The 27,966-nt window shown below is 58.0% G+C and overlaps 4 protein-coding genes across 9 annotated transcripts; all 4 read right to left on the bottom strand.

Moving 5' to 3' along the window:
* Positions 1–63: 63 nt before the first annotated feature.
* Positions 64–4,435, bottom strand: LOC121304160 (zinc finger protein 668-like). Its single transcript, XM_041235129.1, has 6 exons — positions 4,359–4,435; positions 2,637–2,986; positions 1,869–2,447; positions 1,555–1,767; positions 215–1,411; positions 64–95 (listed from the first exon to the last, which is right to left on the bottom strand). Exons 1-6 carry the CDS (start codon positions 4,433–4,435, stop codon positions 64–66), a joined length of 2,448 nt encoding a protein of 815 aa, XP_041091063.1.
* On the bottom strand, positions 2,538–10,083 carry LOC121304236. Of its 4 annotated transcripts, none has more exons than XR_005947930.1 (6): positions 9,640–10,083; positions 7,864–7,923; positions 7,164–7,541; positions 6,269–6,418; positions 4,293–5,013; positions 2,538–2,936 (listed from the first exon to the last, which is right to left on the bottom strand). XR_005947930.1 is itself a non-coding variant. In XM_041235256.1 (5 exons), the coding sequence occupies exons 1-5, from the start codon at positions 9,857–9,859 to the stop codon at positions 5,412–5,414; spliced, it is 1,059 nt and encodes a 352-aa protein (XP_041091190.1). In that variant the 5' UTR covers positions 9,860–10,082; the 3' UTR covers positions 4,922–5,411. The 4 variants fall into 4 exon arrangements, 1 of the variants encoding a protein (XP_041091190.1); XR_005947929.1 differs by having other exon boundaries at positions 2,538–2,986; XR_005947931.1 differs by lacking the exon at positions 2,538–2,936 and adding an exon at positions 3,268–3,299.
* Positions 10,084–11,495: 1,412 nt separating this feature from the next.
* Positions 11,496–15,969, bottom strand: LOC121304204 (zinc finger protein 33A-like). Of its 2 annotated transcripts, XM_041235188.1 has the most exons (3): positions 15,620–15,969; positions 13,283–14,456; positions 11,496–13,252 (listed from the first exon to the last, which is right to left on the bottom strand). In XM_041235188.1, exons 2-3 carry the CDS (start codon positions 14,322–14,324, stop codon positions 11,568–11,570), a joined length of 2,727 nt encoding a protein of 908 aa, XP_041091122.1. In that variant the 5' UTR covers positions 14,325–14,456; positions 15,620–15,969; the 3' UTR covers positions 11,496–11,567. The 2 variants fall into 2 exon arrangements, with proteins under 2 accessions (XP_041091122.1, XP_041091121.1); XM_041235187.1 differs by having other exon boundaries at positions 11,496–14,456.
* Positions 15,970–17,449: 1,480 nt separating this feature from the next.
* Positions 17,450–27,929, bottom strand: znf1035 (zinc finger protein 1035). Of its 2 annotated transcripts, none has more exons than XM_041235167.1 (2): positions 27,799–27,929; positions 17,450–26,222 (listed from the first exon to the last, which is right to left on the bottom strand). In XM_041235167.1, the coding sequence occupies exon 2, from the start codon at positions 26,187–26,189 to the stop codon at positions 17,817–17,819; it is 8,373 nt and encodes a 2,790-aa protein (XP_041091101.1). In that variant the 5' UTR covers positions 26,190–26,222; positions 27,799–27,929; the 3' UTR covers positions 17,450–17,816. The 2 variants fall into 2 exon arrangements, with proteins under 2 accessions (XP_041091101.1, XP_041091100.1); XM_041235166.1 differs by lacking the exon at positions 27,799–27,929 and adding an exon at positions 26,974–27,785.
* Positions 27,930–27,966: the final 37 nt, after the last annotated feature.

A 27,966-nucleotide genomic window follows, 5' to 3' on the forward strand; every position in this document is an offset into this window, starting at 1 on the left:
CTCTCCCCCCTCCCCCTCCTTGTTCTCTGCCCCCCCCCCCCCCCCCCCCAGCAAGCCGCTGAGTCAGGATGGACCCGTAGTCGTCGGTTCATCAGCTGCAGGCCAGGGGAGGAAGAGGAGGAAGGGAAGAAGCTCCCCAGCAATCCTACGCTCTCCTTCTCCTCCTCCTCCTGCTGCTGTTGCTGCTCCTCCTCCTCCTGCTTGATCAGCCCACCCCTCCCCTCCTCCACTTCAATGAGCCGTCCTGGGGAGGGGGCGCCCGGCTCGGGGTCCAGGGTCCGCGTCGGGCTCCCTCGGAGTGAGCGTGGCTGGTTTTCACACCCATGCTCCAGGACACTGGAAAGGCTGAAAAAAACACCTTCCTCCTCCTCTTCCTCCTCTTTTATCCGAGGAGGCTCTCTCTCTCTGCGGAGTCTCCCGAGGGCTGAATCCGATTCGTCCTGTCTTAAAACCACGAGGGCGACCCCCTCCCCTTCCCCCTCTCCCCGGGCTCCTCTCCCAGGCCGGTGTCTCCTCCCGAACCCAGTCCCACTGCCTGTTGCGCCCCACTCCACCCCCGCCATGCTGCCGTGCTGCTCCTGCAGATCCGGGAGGTGGAAGAAGCGGAGTTCGGGGGTCCCCAAATAGAAGCAGCCCTCCCCCAGCTCGGGGGTCTCCTCTTTCTTCACCTCCGCGGCCCCTTCCTCCGGCTCGCCGCTCCCCAGGCAGGAGGGCTCGGACGCGGGCAGAATCTCGCAGTAGACGGGCTGCTGGTCGCCCCCCCCCTCCTCTTTCACGCCCAGATCCAGCTCTTGCTTCACCCTCTCTCTCTTGGCTTCCCCCCTGGCCCCTAGCTCAGACGCACCCCCTCCCGACTCCCTCAACTCGGCTCCCTGACTCCGCACTCCCTGTAGCCGCCCTCCTCCTCCTCCCTCCTCAGCGGACCCCAGTTGCGGACCCCTCTCCACCATCGCCTCTCCCGGTCCGTGCGGGCGGTCCTCCCCCCCCCACCCCTCCTCGATCTCCACTCCTCTCCCCTCGAACCCCGACCCGTCCGCACCACCGCTGGCTCGGTTCCCTCCCAGACTTTCCTCCAGGCAGTCCTGCAGTGAGAGTTCAGAGAGGGGCCCCCCTTCTCCTCCTGATGCCGCCCCCCCTCCCTGGTTCTGGCCCGGTTCGGTCCAGTGCTGGTTGCTGAGCTGGTGCTGCTGGAGACTGGGCTCCTGGTAAAAGCGCTCCCCGCAAACCTGGCAGAAGAACCTGCGACTTGTCTCCCGGCTCGGGGCGAGGTCGAGGGCCAGGGGGAGGGGGGTGTCAGGCTCGGTCAGGGAGTCCGGGCTGCAGTGTGAGGGGGGCTCGTGGTTCAGGCAGAGATCACAGGGCTGGCGCTGAAGGGGGCAGACTGTACTGCTACAGGAGGGCTGGCTGTCATCTGAAACCGAACACAATGAAAACATAAATCAACTAATAACTACACAATTAAATCAACAATCAATAACTAAGCAGTCCACGTGATTCGTGTGTATGAACACAGAGAGAGAACGGTCTCTCCGCGTCTCTCGGAGCAGCGCTTACCCGTCACAGCAGCCTGCATCTCTCCCTCCTCCCCTCCCCCTGACTCCAGCCCGACACAGTGCCCCTGCTCTCCACAGGGGGGCAGGCTGCCCTGACTGTGCTGGGGGGAGCCGGGGGGGTGCGCCACCTCGGGGTGCTGACTCTTCACGTGCTGCTCGGCCGTCTGCGGGTCCGGGAAAGCGAGCAGGCACTGGGAGCACTGGAAGCACTGGGCTGGGGAGGGGAAGAGGAGGAGGAGGAGACAGAGAGGGACAGAGACACAGTCAAACATAACGTATACATCCATCTCCCCACTCCCTCCCCTCTCCACTCACCCTCCAGACTGGCAGTGGGGATAGCTCTCTCCTCCTCCTCCTTCTCCCCGCCCTTCTTCCTCTTCCTCTTCCTCTTCTGCGGCTTCCCCTTGCCGCTCTCCCCCCCTGCTCCCTGCTCCTCCGCGTGGGAGCGCAGGTGGCGCTGCATGAAGGAGGACTGGCTGAAGCTCTTGCCGCACTGCGGGCACAGGTAGGGCCTCTCCCCGGTGTGCGTGCGCCGATGGTACTTGAGCAGCGTCAGCGTCTTGCACGGCTTGCCGCACTCCGCGCACGCGTAGCCCAGCTGCCCGAAGTGGGTCCTCTTGTGGGCGGTCAGCTCGGAGGAGCGTCCGAATCTGGCCCCGCACACCGGGCACTGGAAGGGCCTCTCCTCGGTGTGGCCCCGCTGGTGGGTCAGCAGCTCCCGCGAGGAGGGGAAGGCGCGGTCGCACACGTAGCACGTGAAGAGAGAGCCGCCCAGCACGTGGAGCTCGTACTCCGCGGGGTGACGCTTCTTCAGGTGGCGCTCCTGGCCTTTGGGGTCGCTGAAGGTGATGTGGCACTCGAGACACACGCTCGCCTGGGGCTCGCTCCGGGCCCCTCACCACCCCCAGCGACCCCTCCTCTCTCCGCGCCCTCCCCTCTCTCACTCCCTCTCCCCCTCCCTCCTCTGGGAGGGGCAGAATAGAAACATAGTAATTTTTTTTTTAAATCCTTTTCAGTGCAGGCAGTGAGAACTGTTTTTATTTATTGTCCTTTTGAAGGAGTGCCAACCATAGGGTTTAATACCTCCGGGGGCCTCCTTCCTCAGCTCCTCCTCTTCCTCCAGCGCTGGTGGCGCCTTCCTGGCCGAGGCAGCTTTGCGACCGCGGGCCGGTTTAGCCTTCCCTCTAAGGGCAGCAGCGCCAGCGGGCTGCTTCCCCGGGCCCTTCCCTTTAAGGGGCCCTCGCTCCTCCTCCATGGCCTCGCTCTGCTGCTTTTTGAGTTGCACTGTCGAGGGAATCCTGCAGGGGGAGCCACACCCCTCCCCAGTACTGCTTCTGGAGGCTGCGCTACTCGACTCAACCAGCCGGCTGCCGTGTGTGTGAACTGCAGCAGCACCCGGACACAGGGGCAGAGAGACAGCGGTCAGGGGAGGACTACAGGGGCAGAGAGACAGCGTTCAGGGGAGGACTACAGGGGCAGAGAGACAGCGTTCAGGGGAGGACTACAGGGGCAGAGAGACAGCGGTCAGGGGAGGACTACAGGGGCAGAGAGACAGCGGTCAGGGGAGGACTACAGGGGCAGAGAGACAGCGTTCAGGGGAGGACTCAGGGGAGCTACTACAGGGGCAGAGAGACTAGCGAGAGACAGCGGTCAGGGGAGCACTACAGGGGCAGGGCAGAGAGACTAGCAGAGAGACAGCGTTCAGGGGAGGACTACAGGGGCAGAGAGACAGCGGTCAGGGGAGGACTACAGGGGCAGAGAGACAGCGGTCAGGGGAGCACTACAGGGGCAGAGAGACAGCGGTCAGGGGAGCACTACAGGGGCAGAGAGACAGCGGTCAGGGGAGCACTACAGGGGCAGAGAGACAGCGGTCGGGGGAGCACTACAGCGGTTCACAAAACGTTGTGTATATATGAACAGTATGTCTATAAGCGATATGTGCAAAGGATATTTTAAATAACTAAATATCTACAGTGTATATAAATATTTTGCAATCAGAGTCTTATTTGCCTCCCTGCTGTACCGCCACGACGTGGTCTTTTGATTAGCTACACCAGTGCAATTCTAACACAGCCCCGGACAGGCGGCTGCCGGTAGATCTTCTATCCGGTCCAGCGGTCCCTCGGATTGATTACGTAACGCTGCCCGGTGGTCTAACTGATGATAATGACATCACATTTCAGAGATCCGCCGGGGGGGCGCCTCACACAGACACAAGCGCGGTCACAATGGGAACCTCGCACGGCAGGTACGCGATAGGATACATACAAATAACGCAGTCCGCCATAGACATAGCGCGGACATCTCAGTGCCGTACAGACACGGCGCGGCTGGGAGCGTGCTGTGCAAATACCGGAGCACAGGGCTCCCTCGCCCAGGCTAACTCGGTACCGCGGAGTCGGTAACACAGACCGGCCAATGCTACAAACGCGATCTGCTGCACAATGCACGCTATCCATTTGAGTTGCGTTTTTTTTTTTTTTTTTTTTTTTTTGAATACCCATTGCAACACCAGCGTCAAAATTGCACGTCTATATTATTATTATTATTATTATTATTATTATTATTATTATTATTATTATTATTATTATTATTATCATCATCGTACTGGCTGTGTCTATACACAGCACGCCACCGCGCCTTGTTCCAAATCACAGTCAGTAATGTGCACGGTCAGACCCGCATCGCAAGCACCGCAGTGTTATCCTCGGAGTGAATAACACGTTGTTTTTCCCTTACCTTCAGTTTACTGCGCAAACCCTGCTCCGCCGCTAACACCACAATAAACAGCAATGCGTTTCGCACCACGTGTGGCCGGGGTAGCGGCTTTGTGACGCCACCAAGGAGCCGGGCAGGGGTGTGGCTAGGGTGGGGCGCAGCATGGTGGGAGTTGTAGTTCAGTTCGTCAGAGTTGTAGTTCCGTAGGGAGTTCAAGCAAAGCTGAAGTTGATTGGCGGGCTGACAGATTGTGCTGTCCGGGTGCAAACAGGAATGACAGGATAACGAGTCTGTGTGGCTCCTGGTTCGGTTTTAATAGAATAATTTAGAGGAATGATTTGCGTGCTTCAGGAGGACAGAAGGGCACTGGAGTGGATGAGAACCACTTACCACAGCTAGCGAATTTACACAAGAATTACAGGCAAATAATAATAATAATAATAATAACAACATGTAGAAGAGCAATAACAATAACAGCAATTAACACAGAGCACATGTTCGTAATCCTCAGACTGATTCCCTAGCCTCTCTTCCAGGCCTTTTCACATCTCAATAACATAAGAGAGTTTACAAACAAGAGGAGCCGCCCAGAAAACAGGTACAAAGAATGGATTTGGCAGGGGTGTCCGTCCCCCCCCCCCTCTCAGCTCCTCCCTTCTCCGACAACAGAGTGCGGAGATGGGACTAGAGCGGCCAGCCGGTGCGCGGGGAGCATTGTGGGATTGGTAACGGCGTCTCGGCTCTATCCATGGCAAGTCAATGCAACATATTATAAAGAAAGAAAAAAACAAAACAGGAAAACAATGTATCGGTTGTTTTTCATTATTATTATTATTATGCAGCCCCTAGCCCAGTTCAATTAGCCCAGTCTCTCGCTGCCGCTGGACAAGTTCATAATAAACAAAATAATAATAACACACACACACACACACACACACACACACAACCCTTATTTTTATTTAAATTATATCAGAGCATTAGACACATTTCACACACAATATACACAATAAAACTGCAATAAGTGTTGATTCATTTATGATTATATTTTTTTTTACAGTATACATTTAAAAAAAAAAAAAAAAAAAAAAAATCAGACATCTATCCCAGCTCAGCCCAGCCTGGCCCAGCTCGGCCCGTGTCTCAGTCCAGCTCTATCTCCTTGTTCGAGGGCAGGTACCCGCTGAACGCCTCTGCCAGCCTGTGCAGGGCGCCGCAGATCAGGGCGTGGTCGTGGGCGGCGGCCTCGCGGTCTCTCTGCCGCTCCTCCCTCTCCGCCGCCATGAACTCCGCCTGCAGGGCGAGGAGCTTCTCGTCGGACTCGCGCAGGTAATCCAGCAGCTCCCTCAGCGTGGACTTCTGAGCACCGCGCCGCCTTCTCCTGCACTGGGACTCTGCAACACGGAGAGAGAGGACCTGGGAACCCTGCCTGGAGGGCTGCTAACACCGGCGCTAACGACACGCGCCGCAGCGAAGACACTGACACCGGCGCTAACGACAGGCGCCGCCGCGAAGACGCTGACACCGGCGCTAACGACAGGCGCCGCCGCGAAGACGCTGACACCGCCGCTAACGACAGGCGCCGCAGCGAAGACGCTGACACCGGCGCTAACGACAGGCGCCGCCGCGAAGACGCTGACACCGGCGCTAACGACAGGCGCCGCCGCGAAGACGCTGACACCGGCGCTAACGACAGGCGCCGCCGCGAAGACGCTGACACCGGCGCTAACGACAGGCGCCGCAGCGAAGACGCTGACACCGGCGCTAACGACAGGCGCCGCCGCGAAGACGCTGACACCGCCGCTAACGACACGAACGCCGCAGCGAAGACACTGACACCGGCGCTAACGACAGGCGCCGCCGCGAAGACGCTGACACCGGCGCTAACGACAGGCGCCGCCGCGAAGACGCTGACACCGGCGCTAACGATACTACTACTACTAATAATAATAATAACCAGGACTGCCTGAGAGACCTCTGAAATGTGAACCTCCACTCACTTGGGGGCGCTGTGGGTGTGGGAGCCGGTGCCTCTGCCTTGCTGGAGCTGGGCGCCTCCTCCAGGGCTGTGGGGGTCCCCGGTTCCAGGGGGGGTCCCTGGATACAGAGTGGAGGGGCCAGGGGCTCCAGGGGGGGGCCGCCAGCGGGGTCTGGGGAAAGAAAATAACCAAAAAAATATACAGGGGTGAAAACAACACCCCCACTGTAACAACAGGAAATATCACGGAGTGTGTGACACAGGGCAGGGAATACGACTCCCGCTGCACAGCGGTGTGATCCAGTCCTGGTTTAATAACGAGACACACCTCAGTTTGTTACCTAGACACACTGGGGGCAGAGAGCAGGACTACGACTGAGTGAAGAGCACACGGGTGCAGAGAGCAGGGTGTGCAGAGAGGAAGGGCTCTGAGTGTTGAGCACACGGGTGCAGAGAGCAGGGTGTGCAGAGAGGAAGGGCTCTGAGTGTTGAGCACACGGGTGCAGAGAGCAGGGTGTGCAGAGAGGAAGGGCTCTGAGTGTTGAGCACACGGGTGCAGAGAGCAGGGTGTGCAGAGAGGAAGGGCTCTGAGTGTTGAGCACACGGGTGCAGAGAGCAGGGTGTGCAGAGAGGAAGGGCTCTGAGTGTTGAGCACACGGGTGCAGAGAGCAGGGTGTGCAGAGAGGAAGGGCTCTCAGTGTTGAGCACACGGGTGCAGAGAGCAGGGTGTGCAGAGAAGAAGGGCTCTGAGTGAGGAGCACACGGGTGCAGACAGCAGGGTGTGCACAGAGGAAGGGCTCTGAGTGAGACGAAATGTATATTGAGACACACGCAAGTACACACACACAAACACGCAGTGAGACAACCACACACACACACACACACTAACACTGACACAGAAACTCCATTCCACACACCGCTCATGAAGAAGCTGTCCCGTGTCGTCTCCTCCTCCTCCCCGGGCCCCCCCCCCTGCGCTCCAGCTGGCTCCCGAGGGGCTCTCCTGCGGCTCAGGACGCGCTCCAGCTGCTGGTAGTATCGGAAGGCTCTGTGCTCGCAGCCCCCCCTGGCCAGGCTCTCTCCGCAGCGCTTGTGCTCCTGCTTCAGTTTCTTGATCTTGCCCCGGCACTGCACGGCGCTGCGCTGGACCCCCATGCGCCGCAGGGCCGCAGCGATGCGCTCGAACACCTGGATGTTCCGGAACGTCTCGCTCAGCTCCGCCTGGAACCGATCCTGACCCCACACCGAGATCAGGGCCGTGATGTCATCGTGATCCCAGGGAGCAGAGATCTTACCTGGGGAGAGGAGAGAGGGAGACAGGGGAGGGAGAGAGGAGAGGAGAGGAGAGAGAACAGAGGAGAGGGAGACAGGAGAGAGGGGGCAGAGAGAGGGGAGAAGAAGAGAGAAGAGGGAGACAGAAGAAGATAGGGGGAGAGAGGAGAAGATAGAGGAGAGGAGAGGAGAGGAGAGAGGAGAAAGGGGCGGGGAGGATAAGAATAAGGACTCCTGAAGCTACCAATTCCATCCAGAACTCAAACTCACAGGCAGCTCAGAGCCACGGACAGGTCAGCTGTGAAAGAACCGTGGCTCACAGCAGGACCTCACAAAGCTACTTACGGGGGGGTGCATGGCCCGCTGGTCCGAACCTGGGGCCGCCGGAGAGCAGGGGGGCCGCGGCTGAAGAAACAGAAGAGAGAAATCAACAACGCCAGCCAGCCGGACCCAGGACCACACAGCACACAGGAGGGAGAGGGAGAGGCCAGCCAGCCGGACCCAGGACCACGCAGCACACAGGAGGGAGAGGGAGAGGCCAGCCAGCCGGACCCAGGACCACGCAGCACACAGGAGGGACAGGGAGAGGCCAGCCAGCCGGACCCAGGACCACGCAGCACACAGGAGGGAGAGGGAGAGGCCAGCCAGCCGGACCCAGGACCACGCAGCACACAGGAGGGAGAGGGAGAGGCCAGCCAGCCGGACCCAGGACCACGCAGCACACAGGAGGGAGAGGGAGAGGCCAGCCAGCCGGACCCAGGACCACGCAGCACACAGGAGGGAGAGGGAGAGGCCAGCCAGCCGGACCCAGGACCACGCAGCACACAGGAGGGAGAGGGAGAGGCCAGCCAGCCGGACCCAGGACCACGCAGCACACAGGAGGGACAGGGAGAGGCCAGCCAGCCGGACCCAGGACCACGCAGCACACAGGAGGGAGAGGGAGAGGCCAGCCAGCCGGACCCAGGACCACGCAGCACACAGGAGGGAGAGGGAGAGGCCAGCCAGCCGGACCCAGGACCACGCAGCACACAGGAGGGAGAGGGAGAGGCCAGCCAGCCGGACCCAGGACCACGCAGCACACAGGAGGGAGAGGGAGAGGCCAGCCAGCCGGACCCAGGACCACGCAGCACACAGGAGGGAGAGGGAGAGGCCAGCCAGCCGGACCCAGGACCACGCAGCACACAGGAGGGAGAGGGAGAGGCCAGCCAGCCGGACCCAGGACCACGCAGCACACAGGAGGGAGAGGGAGAGGCCAGCCAGCCGGACCCAGGACCACGCAGCACACAGGAGGGAGAGGGAGAGGCCAGCCAGCCGGACCCAGGACCACGCAGCACACAGGAGGGAGAGGGAGAGGCCAGCCAGCCGGACCCAGGACCACGCAGCACACAGGGAGTCGCTGCTGCACTGGCCTCTTTGCCCTGCTCTGTGACGTGTATTGATATACGCCGCGTTTGCAAGCGTCCCGTCAGCACTAGCCGTTGCCGTGGAAACGGTCCAGGCTGTCGGCCTGTTGTGTTTGTTAACAGCAGTACTGGGACCGGCCTGCATTTACAATCAACACCTCTCACCAGCACGGTGCGCCGCAGGGAGGCGGTGCGGCTCGGTCCTCACAGTGCGCTCGTTTGCGCTTTGCGATTAAAAGACTATTTCACAATTTTTAGAAATGTGTGTTTTTTTTGTGTTTTTTTTTCTAGTACCAGCACCGCCGAGGAAGCTTTCCAGCGCGCTGTTGTGACGCCGGAATGTAACGCAGATACGCAGCCAGTAAGAGGAGAGCTGGGCGGGGACTCCGGCCAAGAGGAAAATAAACAAACAAACAAATAAATAAATATATAAATAAACAAACCGCGGCTTTGGCTACGAACTCTGACACTAGCTGTAATAAACACGAAACACGTTTCTGTACCAGGGAAACACACACAGGCGCCGGGGGTCAGTGCGCACTGTGTCCTGTCATCTTTCCGAGCTGTCTTTTTGAACATTTCAAATGTGTTGATCGGATGACAAAGCAACGTGCTGTTATAAAGAAACACACCCGGGGTTTTAAATCCGTACTGCGCGGAGTTTAGGGATACGGGTTCGAGAGATAGCGGCTCAGCGCACGCTGGGTATTAATAATACCTGGAAAGGTGTAGCTCCCGGCGGCGTCTCTCTCCTCCGCCTCTCCTTCGCTGTCGAGTCCCACAACCACCGTCTCGATATCCCAGCCGGACTCGGAACCCGCCTCCTGCTTGATTCGCTTCAGGTCCGTTTCGATGAGCTCCCCGCTGACGCCGATGAGTCTGATTCGGCGGGGTCGGGTCTCGGTATTGCCCTCGTTCTCCCCGCCGCGGCACGACATGCCGATGCTGACGATACTACAGCAACAACGCAATTCGACTTGGGCATTACATTAGCTGCCAACTGTGTGTTTTAATTAGGACTTGTCATCAATTAATACAGTGAACCTGTGAAGCGATACCTGCGCGGATCGGTGCCCCGGTAAACGTGACACCATCATCAAGCACAACGCAGCCCAGACCGCATGGTACTGTCATGAGGTCAGAACAGAACGCGCCGTGGCAGCCAATGAGGGCGGCGACGGGGCGGGGCTCCCAAACTCCGCCCATAAAGAGACACACGTGTGCTGCAGTAAAACCCGTTATCTTCACCGACACAACAGATACACAACAGATTAAACCAGCTATGCATTTACCACAACTCCACACTACAAAAGAAAACTACAGTATCCATTTGTGTGTGTGTGTGTGTGTGTGTCTGTGTGTATATATATATATATATATATATATATATATATATATTATATATATATATATATACAATGTCTAGGGGGAAAAAGGATCCCCTTTTTCAATGTTTTGCTAAGTTTAGTTAACATATTTGTGAGTTTCAGTGAACGCTCACCACACAGAATCAAGTCTACAGGCTGGTTCCACATTGATCAGCACCGATCCTGGACTACGGGACGTGATCTCCGGTATAGCAGCCCAGCACCAGTGCTAGCCAGGGTCTGTGAAACCAGCCTTTTGAATTATACAGTTCTGGGTGTGTGTTTTAAACATTTAATAAAACGCACATTTTTAAGGTTTTGTGTCAAAGTTAAAAAAAAAAAAAAAAAAAAAAAACACACACACACACATCGTATTTCAATACTGCCATGGAATTAGCTGATTTAATTTCTATCAACAGCATCAGCTGGTGCTGAAGACTTGCAGTATCTTACTTTCTCTGGATTAAATAATAATAATAATAATAATAATAATAATATGCTTCATTTTTCTGGTTTTAATAAACCATTAAAAACTGGATTACACACATTTATAAAACAAAAATTATAATAACCCTAATGGAACACTGAAAGCAGAAAGTATTTTTAAACACAGTTTTCAAAGTGGTAACAACGCCAGGCTGTGAACTGCAGCGTTGTGTATTTAACAGATGGCAGGGTCCCACTCCAGGGCGCTGCGCTGGACTCGCACCCGTGACAGAAGGGTCTGTCACAGAATGAATACGGGACACGAGATTGTCTCTCACACATCACGAGAGATCAGCTGGCCAGGGATCGCGAGTCACTGCCTGTTGTAAAGCCCAGTCCTGCAGTGTTTGCAAGAACCGCACACCGCTCGTGAACTCCTGCTGGTACCAGAGAGTCTCTCACACACACACACACACACACACACACACACACACACACACTTTAGTCATGAGGTCTGTCTGTTAGGTTTGCAACTGGTCAAACAACACATTGGCTTAAAAAAACAAAAAACAAAAACATTTTTACAGTTTAAAAAAAAAAAAAAGACAAAATACATACATACAAATATAATAAAGAACAGCCCCTAGCATGTAGAGGCAAACACACACACACAGAAATAATACGAACATTACAAGCCAGTCCTTCAAATACAAAATAAAAAGGAGTCAAATATTTATTTATTTTTCTCAGTTCGAGCGGCTGGCCTCAAAAAACAAAAAATTTAAAAATTAAAAAAAAAGATAAGGCAGCAGTGCATCCGCCTGCCTGTCTGTCTGTCTGTCTGTCCGTCTGTTCAGCCTTCCTCTTTCACCCCGGGGAAGTACTGCACGGTACAGAAGCCCGTTCTGTACCTCCACCCCTCCTGTCTCAGCGCGCCGTCCGCCAGCCCCCCGTGCGCCCGCATGTGCTCCTGCAGCGCCCCCTGCCTGGCGAAGCTCTCCCTGCAGCCTGGGCAGCGGTAGGGGTCCTGGCATCCGTGCAGCCGCTGCTCGTCGCTGAACCCCCGGTCACAAACCTGGCGGGTGAGCAGAGCCTGCTGCAGGCAGCGGGAATCCCGGAGGTGCCGGTCGAGCTCCGCTCTGGAGGGGAAGCCCGTGCGACACTTCCCGCACAGAAGCCGCGAGGGCTGGGGGCTCCCCCGCTGGGGCGGCGCCCGGCTGCAGGCCTCGCTGTGCCGGGCGAGCGCCTCAGACTGGGGGAAGAGGGTCCCGCAGCGCAGGCAGCGGAAGGTCTGGTCGGGCCGCTGCTGATGACCGTGGTAAACAGCCTGTCGGGATTCGGTGCCGTTGCTGCCCCGAGAGGCCGGGAGGATTTCAACAGGCTGAGGCTCCGCTTCGCTCTTTATCTTCTTCTGGTTGGGCTCGACGATCACGCAGTCCTCTTCCTCCTCCTCTGAGAACTCCAGCTCCAGTTTCCTTTTGGGGGGGGTTGTCGTCTCCTGCAGGTTCCCCCCCACCCCTCCTCCTCCTCCCTTCGTTGGTTTTACAGACAGATTCTTGACGCCAGGCTCGCACGTCATCGTCTTCTTGCGCCGGGCCCCCTCACCCTCCTCTTCCTCCCGGATCCTGGTCAAGGGGACGAAGCACCTCTTACGGATCAGCGTCTTGCCACACTCCGCCTCCAGCCTCTGGTAGCCGGGGGTCTCGCTGCGCTGCTCCTGATCCTCCTCCTCCTCCGGGGGCAGGACCTCCTGTTCGCGGGACCCCGCGGGCGGATCTGTTTCCCGGGAGTCCGTGCCGTTGCAGTCCCGGGAGGCTGGGAGAGCTCGGGGGTTTTGAGGTTCGTGTTCTTCCTCCGCTCTCCTCCTCCTCCTCCTCCCCTCCTCCTCTTTGTTGTTCTGCTGGTTGGGCTCGACGATCATGCAGTCGTCGTCCTCCTCTTCTGAAAACTGCAGCTCCAGTTTCCTCTTGGTGGGGGAGGGAGGGGCCTCCGATCTCTCTTCCTCAGGCGGTCCCCCACCCGCCTGCACCTCGCTGCTGCTCTTCTCTGGTTCCGGCATCACGAAGGGCCGGGTGTGGCCGACACTGCAGTTTCCGCGCTGGTAAGTCCTTGTCCCGCGCGCCGAGCGGAACACGAAATCTTCCTCCAGGGGGAGAGGAGGCTCGGACTCGGGTTTGCGGAGGATCAGCAGCCGGGCCTTGGGGTCCAACCAGCTGGGCCCCTTCGCTCGGACGCAGCCCGGCCCCCGGTCCTTGTGCCAGTCCGCGCTCTGACTCAGCCGGTCAGAGGGCAGAGCCTTGCTGGTCTGGCTCGGGCGCAGCAGCGGAGACTGGCGCTGGTATTGGAGTCGAGCCCGAGTCTGGAAAGAAGAAAGGAGCTGAGCCTGCAAATGAGGTAGAGTCTGAGGCAGGAGCCGAGACTGGAGCGGAGACTGGATCAGAAGCAGCGGTCGAGGCTCAGGCTGTGGCTGGGTCAGGGTTAGGGGCTGTGGCTGAAACTGGGTCAGGGGCTGTGGTTGGGTCAGGGTTAGGGGCTGTGGTTGAAACTGGGTCAGGGTTAGGGGCTGTGGTTGAAACTGAGTCAGGGGCTGTGGCTGGGTCAGGGGCTGTTTTTCCCGGAACGTCACTTTGACCTGACTTCTCACTTCCTTGATGCCGTGGCCCAGCCCGCCGGACCCCGCGCACTCGCTGCGTTTGTAGATGAACACGGTCTGCTCCCCTCGGTGACTGACGCTCTTCCTCAGACCATGTCCCGGGTCTCTGTCGCTCACGGGGCACCTGTGTTTCCGCAGGCTGCTCTTCTGCAGGTAGAACCTGTGGCACTTGTGGCAGTGGAAGGGCTTGCCGTCCAAATGGGAGACCTGGTGCTTCTCCAGATCCCCCCGGCGACGGGACACGTCCCCCACGTAGCCCAGCGGCACCTGCCCCTGCCCCTGCATGACCGCCACGCCGTCGAAGCGGAAGGAGCCTCCGTTCCCGAGCAGGTCCCGTGGGGCGCAGGCGTGTCTCTCCAGCAGCACGCTGCTGCTCACGGCTCTCCGGCACCTCCGGCAGCCGTACACGGCGTCCGCGCCGTGGCTGGTGTGGTGCTCGATCAGCAGGTCCAGGCTGACGAAGGTCCAGCCGCAGATGCCGCACTTGTGGCCCCTCACGCTCTCCTCCTCCTCCTGGCGCCTGATGCTGACCACGGGGAGAAACCGCAGCTTCAGGACGACCATCTCTCCGAAGCCCGCAGGGGCCCCGGTCCCGGCTCGTCCTCCTCCCTTCTCCTGCTGCCTCTGCTTCACCAAGTCGGCCAGCAGCGTGTGCGAGCGGGCCTGCGCGACGGGGTCGGGGTACCCCGGGGGCAGCCCCTCGTCGTGGGAGCGCATGTGCTCCAGCAGGGCAGGGTACTGGGGGAAGCCGTTGCCGCAGGTGCAGATGTAGGTGCAGGAGGTGCACTGGTGCTGCTCCAGCTGGTCTCGGCAGGAGAACAGACCCTCGCACTTCCCGCAGAACAGCAGCCCCTGGCCAGCGTGCGCGGACTGGTGCTCGATGAGCAGCCCCATGGCGCTGAAGCTCTCCTCGCACATGTGGCAGCGGTACGCTTTAATGAGGGGCGGCGGCGACATCGCGACGGGGGGCGCTGCTGGGGGGGCTGCTGCGGTTCTTGTGGTCGATTTAAAACTGACATCTGCGGGGGGGGCGAATGGGGAGGAGAGCCTGGAATTCTGCGTTCTGATGATGTCTATTCACTCCGGGCTCTGAGAAAGAGAAGAGGGAAGAATGGGTCACTATACGGACACAAACACTTCACCCTTGCAAGGCACTAAATGAAATACTGAAAATATCTGGGGGGGGAAAAAAAAAAACTGATAATGGACACATAATATATACATTTTTATATTTAAATTATTTTTTTTCCCATATTCCATTTATATGGGGACGGGAAAATACAGTATCTGGCACCATTGTGCACTGGCTGGCTTTCCTCTGCATCTCACATATATACACACACACACAGGAAGACGGTTCGGATCTGTCCTCACAGGAGGTCGCCGCGCACTAAAGGCACAGCGTCCACAGGGTGAAGGAGAATGCGTTGCTGCTCCGCACACTGCAATGCACTGCGTGTGAAGGAGAATGCGTTGCTGCACCGCACACTGCAATGCACTGCGTGTGAAAGACAATGCATTGCTGCAATGCAATGCACTGCGTGTGAAGGAGAATGCGTTGCTGCTCCGCCAGTCGGTAACCAGTGCATTGCCTCACACCGCTGTGGAGGGCAGAGGGGAAAATAATCTGACTCCCCAGTGCAAAGCGGTGCGATATTCTCCGGGGTTTCACTAGGACTCTGACAATAAGACGCACCTGAGCTACACATCGGAGCTAACAGCAGGCTGCGTGGATTCTACACACGTGTACTGAAATGGTGTGATCGCAAGTTTATATACGCGCGTCCCGTCCCCACATCTCCCACACACACAGACATCCACGCTTCTTTAAAATGGCCAGACCATCAATTTTAACTCCAAAAATATTAACATACACACCCCCACACCCTCGCCCACCTCTCTCTCTCTCTCTCTCAAACAGTTCTGTGATTCCCACAAACATTACAGTTATGTTCACTTGGATAAATAAATAAACAAATAAACATAAATAAATCAATAAAAAAAATACCGACTAATTGGAATATCCTAATCACGTTTTGTTTTTAATTGCCTGCGCACGCCGCTTACTCGCACACGCGTCTCGTTGCAAGATGGATATTTTTTGCTACCTTCTCGCTCGCGCTTTACTGAAGTTAAAAGGTAAAGTGTTTTGGGGTTTTTTTTTTTTTTTTTGGCAGAACCGTCAACGCCTCTGCCCGCACTGTCTAGCAATCACAACACAGCATGCAATCTTTACAAAAAGCAATGCTTACTTCCAGCCGGTGACGCTGAATAACAAAGACCAGCACCTCCCCATCTTGCGCGGGGTTCCCGCAGCTGAGCCCCGACCAGATGCCTCTTCCTCCACTCAATATCCCCTATTGTTTTGTCCCGGGCGGAATGGCGCTAAACTTGAGCACGCCTCTCCCCCACAGTCTGCTCTGAGCGCACCGGCTTCACCGTGCAGCGCCGGGCTCCTCGGACTGCGCGCTACGCAGTGGCCGGGTTGCCTGCAACATGCTGCGGTCTGTGGATTGCATCCACCAGCGTTCACTTTGCAAAACCCGCAGCTCGGCTATGCATTACAACACAGCAGCCGCAGCCCGCATCCCGCATCCGTCACCATGCAGGCTCAACCGGAAGGGACTCCTGGGGCAACACGCTCCTTTTTTGGGGCCTGAGTGATTGCGTTTCATTCGGTGGCGCCCCCTGGCGGCTGAAGTTTGTGTATATATTATAGGTTCTTAGCAGTGTGTCACAACCTCGTTTGAGGTTGCGGCATCAAACCCTACATGTAACCGGCAGGACCCGGGTTCAAATCCCAGCTCAGCCCCTGACTCCCTGTGTGGGACCCCGAGCGAGCCACTGAACCTCCTTGCGCTGCGTCTTTGGGGTGAGACGCTGTTGGAAGTGACTCTGCAGCTGATGCACAGTTCACACACCCTAGTCTCGTATCTTGCAAAGCGCTTTGTGATGGTGCTCCGCTATGAAAGGCGCTATATAAAGATTGCTGTTTATCTGTTTAGATTAGAACGCGTTGTGGTTTGTGTAGAAAGTTTTTTTCTTGCCTGGGGGAGAGATCTGCGCTGGCGGAGAAACACTGCAGGTGTATTCACTGCGAATTACTGCGCCCCATCACATCAGGAGTCTCTATCCCTGAAGAACACATCTGATTTGCTTTCGTAATAAATGTATTTATCTTTTTATTAAAGCCAGCGCTGATCTATTCTGTGTTAATCAGGATATTATGAGGGGTTGGAATCAAAGATGACTGATAAATGTGAGAGATAATGACCAAAGTGATATTATTATTATTATTATTATTATTATTATTGTTATTATTAATTCTAAGTATTTTAATGGGGTGCTTGATCAGCGCCCCAGTGTGTCTAGCTAACAAGATCAGGTGTGTCTTACTATTAAACTCCTAGTGAAACCAGGACTGGATCACACTGCTGTGCAGCAGGAGCCTTTATTTCCATCCCTATGGTTTTCTATGAGAGACTGTCAATACAGAAATCAACCAATATAATACAGAGATGCACAGGACTGGGAATCAGGCTCCTATTGCACAGCAGTGTCACCCAGTCCAGGTTTCACTACCAGCTTGATCAGCCCCCAGTGTGTCTAGCTAACAAGCTCAGGTGTGTCTGATTAAACTCCTAGTAAAACCAGGACTGGATCAGACTGCTGTGCAGCGGGAGTCTGACTCCCTTCCCCAGTGACTAATTTAAAAAAAAAAAAAAAAAAACAACCAAAAAAAAAAACAAACCTCACAGTACAAGAGATTTCGGGGTTTTTTTTCCTCTTCTACTCCCACAGGGTTTATTTATTTATTACAAGAACCAAAAAAAAACAATATGTAACAGCAGGTACATGTTCTCAGGGTTAGGAGTGAAAGCCCCCCCGCCCCCCCTCGCAGGAAAAATAAAACACATTACAAATGTTTTTTTTTTTTTGTTTTTTTTTAAAAAAAAGTATTTTCGAAAAAGAACTGGACTTGACCGACGTAACAAACGCCCTTGCCCGGGAAGCCCCACCCTTTCCACGCCCCCCCCCCCCACCCCTGGGGGAAGTCTCTTAGGAAGGGAGGGGGCACATGGGGCTGCTGCTTATTAGTGTGCCCCCACCCCTCAACCCCCCGAGGCAGGATTTCTTTGCTGAATATATAGGGGGGATGAAGGGTTTATTTAAATGATTTAATCCCATCTCTACACTGTGTCTCTTCACCTCTGTATGAATACAGCTGCAGTGTCCAGGGCGCTCTGCAGAGCAGATTCTTAGCACCAGTACTTTGGGGGGGAAAAAAAAACAAACACTCAAAATCAAAGAAAGTGCAATGGAGATGGTGGGTAGACACACCTCTTAGGGTGGCGCTATTAAGATCCGCCACCGTTTAGATCATTAAAAACGGAAGCTGGGTAGCGGAGTTTCCGTTTCTCAGCTCGGAATTAAAGTATCCCTTCCTTATCAAACCTGCGCCATCACAACAGCCCCGCCCCCGTGGGCGTGGTCCGCGGAGAGATAGCCCGACGCGCCGAGGCTCTGGGGGTCCGGGGGGCTCCCGTTCAGGCTTGACCCCCCCGCCCCGTCCTGATGCACGCTCTGGTGCTGCTCCAGCAGCTGGAAGGAGGCGAAGACCATATCGCAGTCCGGGCACTCGTACACCACCTCGCCCACGTGGCTCTCGCGGTGGACCCTCAGCTGTGCAGCCTGTCCGAAGGTCATCCAGCACACGTCGCACTGGAACACGGGCTGGCCCTTGGGGGCGTGGGTCCTCTCGTGGCGCGCCAGGTCGGAGGGCGACACGAACCACTTGAGGCAGAGCGGGCACTGGTGGCGGAGGGGGCGGCGGCGCGGGGGCGCGCTGTCGTGGAGACCCTGGTGCTGCAGGAAGGCCTGCAGCGTGCTGAAGCTGCGGGGGCACTGCTCGCACTGGTGCTGCCGCCCGTGGGTCTTCCGGTGTTTGCTCAGGTGCCCCGCTTGGTAGAAGCGCTTGCCGCACTCCTGGCACTCGAAGGGCCGCTCCCCGGTGTGGTAGCGCTGGTGCTCCTCCAGTTTCCGGAAGGTCGAGAAGCTTTTCCCGCAGACGTGGCACGGGAACCGGGAAGAGAACCCTTCCTCGTCGGAGTCCGATCCCAATCGGACCCCGGCTGACTGCCGGCGCGAGGAGTCCTTCTTCTTCTTGCGGACGCACCGGTGCTTCTTGAAGGCCCCCATCCCCTGGAAGCCGCCGCCACACTCCGTGCACTCGTACAGCGTGGGCTCCACGTGGCTCTTCTGGTGCACCGTGAGGTTGCTCTTGCGCTCGAAGCGTTTGTCGCAGGTGTGGCACTGGTACGGCTTCTCCTTTTCCTCCTCCTCCTTCTGCTCTGGTTTCCTGGGCGCGTGGCTCAGCCGGTGCTCCTGGAGCTGGAACCCTTGGTCGAAGCGGCGGCCGCAGTCCACGCAGGTGAAGGGTCGCTCGGCGCCGTGGTGCCCCTGGTGCTCAGCCAGCTTGCTCTGGTACCGGAAACCCTTGCCGCAGATCTGACAGGAGAACCTCCACTCCTCTCCTCCTCCTCCTCCGGGCTGCTGCAGCTGGGCCAGCTCCCTCTGGAGCCCCCCCGTGGCTCGGGCCGATCTGTCTTTAGATGACGGAGGAGGAGGAGGAGGAGGGGGGGGGGCTGACGGTGTGGGCGGTGGAGAGGGCTGGGGTGGGGCTACACTGTCTTCCCGCGGTTGCCCGGTCTCCTGGAGCGCGTGCGTTTTCCGGTGAGTGTCCCGAGTGCTCTTCCAGGCAAAGGTCCTGCTGCACAGGTCGCAGGGAAAGGGGTCTCCCGAGTGCGTCTCCAGGTGGTTGCGCAGGTGGGACTGGTACCTGAAGCGCTGGGGGCACTGCGGGCAGGGGATGGGCCGCTGCGCGTTGTGGGTTTTCTGGTGCTTGCGGAGTGCCAAAAGGGACGGGAGCCCCCGTCCGCAGGGGCCGCACTGGAACGGGCTCTCGTGGCTGCGCTGGTGATGCCGCAGCTGGGACTCCTGGAGGAAGCTCTGTCCGCACTGCCCGCACTCGTGGGGCTGCTTGCCCAGGTGGCTGCGCTGGTGCTCCTCCAACGCCGCCACGGAGGCGAAGCTCTTCCCGCAGACGTGGCACGGGAGGCAAGGCTCGGAATCCGAATCGTCTTCGTAGGACCGGCTCTTGCCTTTGTCTCTCTCCTCCTCCTCCTCCTCCGACAGGTGTTTGCGCCGGTGCTGCTGGTAAGATTTCCGGATGGTGAAGCTCTTCTCACACCGGGTGCACTGGAACCGGATCTGGTGCCGATGGACCTCCCTGTGTCTGATGAGCAGCTGCCGACTGGAAAACTGCTTCTCGCAGAAGATGCAGGTGTGGGTCACCGTCTCGGCGGGGTCCTCGTTGGGTCTCTTGCCGAGGCTCCTGATGTGGGTGTGGCGCATCAAGTCGGAGGGGTAGTGGAAGGTCCGGGGGCACTGCGCGCACCTGTAAGGGCCGAGCCCCGAGTGCTCGCGCTTGTGTCTCTGGAGCTGCTTGTGCAAGTCGAAGCTCTCGCCACACAGGCTGCATTCCAGCTTCTTCCTCGGCGTCTCCGATGGGCTCGCGAGATCGAGCCCGTAGCGCTTCTCCGCCCGGCGAGGGGAGTGCCGGGGTTCTGAGGAGGAGGAGGAGGGGGAAGAAGAAGGAGCGGGGGCCTCTAACTCACAGTCTTGCTGGTCCCCAACTTTACAGGAGAATCGCGTCTGCAGGACTCCAGTGCCGGTGGCTTTGGGGCCGCTGTTGATCACCAGCACTGTGTTCTTGGAGTAGATCTTCAGCCAGTCGTCCTCGTTCTGCGGCTCCTCCTTCACCTTCGCCGGTCCCCCCTCGGCCTGGGGGGCCCCTCCCTTGGGGGTGGGGGCGCCGCATCTCCTCAAGTGTCTCTTGAGCAAGTCCGTCCGGCTGAAGTCCTGGTGACAGTTCTCGCACCGGAAAGGCCTCGCCTCCTTGCAGATCTTGGCGTGTTTCAGCAGGTAGTCCTTGCGGTGGAACGCCGTCGAGCACGCGCACACGAACGGCTTCTCGCCCGTGTGCACTCTGATGTGGGTGACCAGGGACCCGTTCTGACGGAATTTCATAAAGCAGTATGGGCAGGTGGTGTTTGCTGCCGCCACCGCCTTCTTATTCGGCGTCGAGGAGGGAGGAAGAACGGGAGCGGGGAGCGGGATGGGCGCGTCTTTCCTCGGCTCGTTTTCGAGGGTCTTCACCGGCAGTTCGTACCCGTCGTCCTCAGGCTCTTGCTTGACGCTGGGGAGAAGCCCGTTAACCTTCGCCTGACGCACGCTCCCCTGCGCCGGCTCGTCAGACTGGACGCAGCTCCAGTGCTCGTGCTGCAGGTGGCTCCGGAGTTCAACAAAACTCTGAAAGCCCTCCCCGCACTCCACGCAGATGAAGACCTGCTGGATTTCCGTAGCGGCTACGCTGGCGCCGGTTTTGCTCGCGCTCTCCGGGGGCTTCAGCAGCACCACGCAGCTTTTCTGATGGGCTTTTAGGCTGCTCTGAGAGGTGAAGAAATCTCCGCACTTATCACAGAGCGCGGACTCCCGGGTCCCGGCTCCCTCTCGCCGCAGGCTGCATTTTGTCAGGTGGTTTTTCAGATACTCCTTCCGGATGAAGCGCTGGCCGCAGCGGCTGCACCCGAAAGGCTTCTCCCCGGTGTGAGTCCGCAGGTGTCGGATCAGAATCATTTTGCTCACGCATCTCTTGGCGCAGAACTGGCACTCGTACGGACTGGCGTAGTGCGTCTGGATCCTCTGCAGGAGCTTGGAGGTCTCCCGGGAAGTCTTACCGACTCCGACCCTTCCCCCGGTCCCCTTTGGGGCAGCTTTCACCCCGTCAGGTTCCTGCTGCGCCGAGCGCAGTCCGATGCATTTCGGGTCGACGTTCCCGTTCTTGCACGTCTTCTGATGGAAGCGGAGGCCTTTCTGCTGCGTGAAGGTGTGTGCGCACCACGCGCACCGGAAGGGCTTGCTGGTGAGGTGCATCATGGCGACGTGCCTCCTCAAATCCGAACTCCTGTCGAAAGTCCTCCGGCAGTAGGTGCAGCGCCCCGGCTCGCCGTCCTCGTTCCCGCCGCTGCCCTCCGGGGCTTTCTTCCGCAGGCGGTCGTCGCCGGGTTTTTGTCTCGCCGTCTCCTCCTCTTCCCGGGTTCTGTCGGCGGGTGCCTCCCTCGCCCCGCGCTCCACCGCCCTCGCCCACCTGTGCTGGCCCCGACACCTCAGCAGGTGCACTTTGAGGTAGTCGTAGCGGGTGAAGCAGCTCTCGCACTTCTCGCAGCGGTACGGCTTGACGTCCGTGTGGGTCAGAATGTGCCGGCGCAACCCTTTCGGTCCCGGGAAGCTCTTGGTGCAGAACTTGCATCGGTACTGCCCGGCTGGCGGCTCTCCTCCTGTGCCCGTCTGCTTCACGAAGCGCCCGTCTTTACTTCTTTTCCGTTCCCTCCCAGCAGCAGCAGCAGCGCCACCCTGACCCGTGCAGTAACTCTCGTGGAGGCGCCACCTGTCTTTCCGGTTGTAGCCCCTCCCACACTGGCTGCAGTGGAACGGGCTCACCCCGGCGTGCAAACGCAAGTGTTTCACCAAACTCTGCCGGCTCATCGTGGTCACGTGGCAGTGCGGGCACTTGTGCTGCCGCCGCTCGACATCCTGCCCGGGACCTTCGCCTTCGTCCACCGGTTCTTTCTTCACGCGGAGAAGAGGCGGCAGCCCGTTATTCCCGCCGCTGCCGGTCGTGCTGTTCTGGGACCGGGAAGGCTGATCTCCCGACGCACCGGAGTCGCCCCCCAGCTTCCCCCCTCCCTCGAGGAGCCGGCGAGCGGCGCACTTCTTCACGTGACACTTCAGGTAGTCGACCCGGCTCAAGCTCTTCTTGCAGACGGTGCACTTGAAGGGTTTCAGGGAGCCCCGCGGCTTCCTCGGGACCCCGTTGCACCTCACCTCGTGGCTCAGGTGGTGGTCTTTCCGGTAGAAGCCCTTGTTGCACTTGCTGCAGAAGTATCGGTTGACAGGGGAGTGGGTGTTGAGGTGCCGGCTGAGGCTGTGGAAGCTGCTGTAGCTCTTCAGACAGATCTTGCATCTGTTATCGCTCGCTCCCGCAAGCTTCCGAACCGCTCCGCTGCGCGCCTCCTTCCCCTTCGTCGTCGCCTTTTTTTCCTCAGGGCCGCTCTCGCTTGCCGCTGCCGCCATGCTGCCCGCGCACTTAAGCTGGTGCACTTTACGGGCGTCCCAGCGCGGGAAGAATTCCCCGCACCGGCTGCAAGGGAAGGGCTTCTCGCCCGTGTGGATGCGAATGTGCCGGACCAGGCTCCCTCTCTGGCTGAACGCTTTGCTGCAGAACCTGCACGTCAGGTTGAAGGAGCGGTGCTTGTGCCAGTGCAGCTTCAGCGACTGCGCGGTGCCGAAAACCTGGCCGCACTCCGAGCACTTGAACGTGGTCTGCCCCGCGTGGGAGCGCGAGTGGCGCTGCAGGTGGCTGGCCAGGGAGAAGCGCTTCTTGCAGGTCTCGCACTCATACAGCCTGTCCTCGCCTTGTCCCCCGTCGGGGACCCCCTTCCACTTCGCCTCCGCCTCGTCCCCCTGGGGTCCCCCTTTCCGGTGCACCCTCTTGTGTTTGAACAGCTCAGCGAGCGTGGCGCACACCTTCTTGCACTTGTCGCACTGGTACCTCGTGCCGTGGACGCGCAGGTGGCCCCTCAAGTGGCCCGACTGGATGAACCGGAGCCCGCAGAAGGAGCAGCGGTAAGGCCGCTCCCCGGTGTGTATGCGGCGGTGCACCCGGCACTCCTGCCCCGTCCGGAACTTCTTCTGGCAGAACTCGCAGGCGTACGGCTGGGCGGGGTCCCCGGAGGTGCGGAAGACGGAGCTGTCCTGCGGTCTCGCTCTCCTCATGCGTTCTGCAGCCGCGGCCACGGATTTCTGCGCCCCGGCTTTCTGCCCGTCCCGCTTCCCGCGAGCGTTCTTGCAGCTCAGGCGCATGTGGCGGGTCCTGTTCGAGGGGTGGGTGAAGAGCTGGGGGCACAGGGCGCACTTATACAGGTCGCCCGTGCCGTTAGGGTTGGGCACCACCAGGTCCGCCTTTTTTGCCAAGGAGTAGGGGCACTGGTGCCCCATATGCTGGATCCGGTCGAAGGAGTATTTAAAAATCATGGGGCACCTGGGACACCTGTAGGTACCCAGTCCGGTGTCGACGTCCCGGGACCGCTTCATCTTCGCCAGCAGCTGCCCCTGCTTGCCCTCCCCGGCCCGGCAGTTCATGGCGACGTGCCGCGCTCTGTTGGACGACGTCTCGAACGTCTTGATGCAGGCGAAGCACCTGAAGGGAGGCTCGTCCCCGTGCGCCAGGCTGTGCGCGAGCAGCGAGTTCCTCACGTGAAAGCTCAGCCCGCACGCCGTGCACTCGTACGGACCCTTCCCGGCCAGCGGGCAGCTTCCCTGCAGCGCCTGCTGCGCATTCCTGCGACCCTTCAGCTTCCTGAAATCGACCAGCCTGACATAGCAGCGGGAGCAATTCTCGTAGAGATCATTCTTCGCCGTTGTCTCTGCCAGGAGCCGCTGCTGCGACTCCTGGAAAGACCTGGGTCCAGGACGCCTTTTTTTCACAGGCGCCTCGTCCGGTGTCTTCGTTCCGTTTCCCACAACGCACCCGGTCTTCCGCCCCCCTGCCCTGGCGGTCTCGATGTGCCGTTTGAGATTGGGCCCCTGGGAGAAATAGCGTCCGCAGTCCTGGCAGCGGAAAGGCGTGGTCCCTGTGTGCTTCCGCTCGTGGCTGTACAGGTCGTAGGTCTTCACGAAGGTCTCGCTGCAGTGGCTGCACTTGTAGCGTCCGTCCACCGTACGGCACTTCTTCAGGTGCTCTCTCGTGCTGTCAGATTTCTTCCCGGACGAGAAGCCGGGCGGTGGTCCGGAGTCCGGTGGTTCCCCGCACCGGTGACTCTCCACGAAGCTCTTGCTGGTGAAGAAGCCGGCGCACTCCCGGCAGTTGTACAGCCGCTGCTCGGTGTGGGCTCCGTGGTGGTGTGCAATGACGCCCTCCGCGTTGTTGAACCTCTCCCCGCACGCGGCGCAGTCGTAGGATTCCTGGGTGCCGGGGGCGCGGGGTCTTTTCAGCGCGACGACGGGGAAGAGAATCCTCCCCATGCTCAGGGAGGAAGCCAGGTCCATGTACTGAGAGCCACCGACTTTCCACTCCGAACCTCTCCGGCTTTCCGCCTCCTCTTCGGAGACCACGTCGGCTGCAGAGTTCTCCCCCTCATCCACCTCGTCCTCCGATTCCCGCTCGGGCTCCCCCTCCAGCAGACCTGCATTCCAGTCTTCCGTCTCTTTCGCCTCCTGCAACTCGCTGGTCTCCTCGAGCTCCGGCTCCTCCGATTCCTGATCCGGTAAACTTTCGGCACGCCGGTTCGGACCGCCAGGATCCGCGGAGTGGGACGTATCGTCCTCTGCGGCACGGTGGGTTGGGCTTCCTGTCTCATCCTCTGAACAGCTGCTCACATCCGAGTAGCGTCCTGGCAGCTCTGCTGTAGCAACAGCAGCAAGGAATCCCACATCTAGGGCTGCAGTCTCTTCACGCATGGGTGAGCGGTGCACATTTGGAACTGCCAAGTTTTCGGCGTGTGCGGGTGGCTCGTCCAACAACCTGCTTGCGTTCGGTTCAGCTTCCTGGAGTCCTTGCGTACCCTGGACGGGAGTGTGCCCTGGGCTGCTGGCTGTTTCTATTTCTGTCTCTGAGGAGTTGATGACATGATTGGAGACAGGGACCAGTATCTGCTGGGCTTGACTGTCCCGTATGCCGTCTATATTACAGGAAGTGGACGGTTCAGCCACATCCTCCACAGGGCTGCCGATGTTCGAATACTCTTCCAATAAACCACCCCCCGCGCGACGATCGTTGGCGCTGTCATTCTGCCGTGGCTCCGACAATATGTCTCTGCTCTCGGAGGATGAACCCCCTTCTGGGTGAGTCTCACCGTCTGGGGAGCTCTCCGAGCCCTGTGGTTTCACGGGGTCGTTTCTTTCCGGTTGCTGGCGCGGAAAGCCGCCTCCGTCCGCTGTGCGAGGTGTAGCAGGATTCTCCGGAGAGCCGCTGCCGTCAGACTCCTCCTCGTTATCGGCGTCAAAAGCCGGCGAGTCGCCCCCGGTTCTTCCTCCTCTTCCGCCGTCTTCCAGGGAGGGGGGACTGGAATCCCACCCCTCCCTCGTCAGACTCCCGTCTCGCCTGGCTGCTACGTCCTGCGCTTCGTCCCCCGAGCAGCTGCTGACGTCCGAATACGGCTCCAGCATGCTGGCGTGCCAGGAGGGGAAGCCCACCGCGTCACGGTGGGGGGGCGCGTCCCTCTGCCCCGCAGGAAACCCCCCCACGCTCTGCTCCGCAAAGTTTATTAAGTGGCAGGTGAGACCCGGGACGATTCCTTTCCCGGGAAAGCAGCCTGCCGAGGAGGAAGCCGGGTCCAGCCACGTGGTCGAAGGAGCCACGCCGCTGTTCGATTTACTGTCCGCGCTTTCCCCGGGCAAGCCGGGGCGAGAGAGTTGCGAAAAGCCATCCGTGGTAGCGCCGGCGGGAGTTTTTGCCTTCGTCTGGGTGGAAGGATAGTCCTCGACCCCCAGGCTAGGGTCGCAGAAGTCGACGGAGTTCTCCAGGTCGGACAGGCAGCAGGCGCCCAGCTCGATCGCAATCAGGTTCTCGATGTGCCGGGTCAGGTCCTCGTCAGGGCTGCAGATCGCCGGCAGGTTCTGGGGAGAGCCGCTGGATGTAGACTCCTCTCCCATCACAGCGTTCGCCTGCCAGGTTGAATCGGCTCCCGCGCCGCGTGCCATCGACCGGGGGGTGGGGGGGCGAGGGGGTGACCACTGCGAAGAAAAGGAATCAGAAGAGAAATATCAGCAAGATTTTATAGGCGTCTTTACATCACCGGCAGCTAAAAGGTCTGAACGCACGGCAATCTCCGCTAAAGACAACAACTGTTTTAATCAAAGTAACCAAGAGCTCGGGTCAGATGAAGACTCTGCAGCCTCTCTCCAGGACCAGAGCTGGAGACCCCTGACAATGACGAACCCAAGCAGGCTACACAAGACAGGACAGAAAACACTACCTCCCCCCCTTTCCAAAAACAGACACACAATTTAAAAAACACAGCACTTTGGCCTGCTTGATACCACAATGGGGTTTTGTTTTGTTTTTATTCGACAAAGTCAACTGACTTTCAGGCTTGAACCCTCTAGAGAGCGAAGGTCTTCTTCCTCCAGATTGGAGACCAGTCTTTCATTCCCATCTCTCTCTCTCTCTCAGGATAAGAAACTCTTACAGATTGACAAGATTCGTGGCCCTGGAGGTCAAACTTCCTCTGGTGAACGTGAACAAATACAACTCCTGCAAGTGCACTTTCATTATAAAAAAAAAAAAAAAAAAAAAAAAATCACATAAAAATGAACACACAAAGGTACAGATCCATTCCCGACCTCCCACGGACTCCAGAACAGATTCCAAGCTTCCCTGCCGATAACCCCTCTCCCAGATCAAAACCGCAGCCGCCCCCCCGCCCTCTGCGGGTACCAACAGGGTGTCTGTTGTTAAAAAAACAAACAGAGACGCTGAACCTACCTTTTCAAACGGGCCGGCACGAGTCTGCTAGAGTCCCGGCAAGCATGTGTGTGCAGGAGGGCTGCAAAAAACACAGAAGCAAGAAACGCACACGCACACGCAAACAAGCACACGCAAACACGCACGTCCCAAAGCACTGCAATAGAAGAAGCAATGCCAAATAATCTTTTCCTGTCCTATTAGGGTTATCAAATCATTCCGTTCTTATTGAGAAATACCCAGCTGCTGGTTTTTTTTTTTTTTTTTTTTTGGTTATATTTTATATAATTATTATCTAAAAATGGATTAAAACATCTAAAAAGACATTTAAAATAAAAAAAAAAAAAGACTTCCAGTGGGAGCGTTAGTGGTGGACACTGAGAAAGACTGGAAGCGTTTCCTTCAGGATTTGTTAATGCAGCACCAGGAACGGCATCTGCGGCACGAGTTCTGAAACGGAACAATACGAACCAGATCCGGATTAGGGTTCCCGGTTCAGAGGAACGCTTCTCAACCAGACAGAACGAGACAGAGAGAGAGAGAGAGAGACAGATTTTCCTCCCCCATATTTGTCACACAGATTTTACGTTTCCACACTTGCAGTGAAAAAAAAACACCTTCTCAATAAATCTCTTTATGAGGAATGAGGAAAAAAGAAGAGTCCATTAGCCTGTCTCCCAGTGCAGAAAGCTTCACAAAACAGATTTCAGCATCAACCGACACAGCCAGTGTTGTTAAACTTCTTGTAAAGACAAAAACAAACAAACAAACAAACACGAACGCAAACAAAGCAGGTTTTTCTGAGAGCAAGGCCCGGCTCCGCCATGCTGCCCCCATCTCACTTACAGCAGCTGCAAAATAAAGGCCAGCTTTGACAACACAAGCTCAGCAAACTCCATTCTGCTCACACGGCTTCCTCTGCCAGCGAGTCAGAAACGCCTGCTGGCTGCCAGACAAGCCTCACACTGAGCACAGGGCCATGTGATCACCGTTACCATGGAATCAGAACCCCCC

Source organism: Polyodon spathula, chromosome 37, assembly GCF_017654505.1.
Source record: "Polyodon spathula isolate WHYD16114869_AA chromosome 37, ASM1765450v1, whole genome shotgun sequence".
NCBI lineage: Eukaryota > Metazoa > Chordata > Actinopteri > Acipenseriformes > Polyodontidae > Polyodon > Polyodon spathula.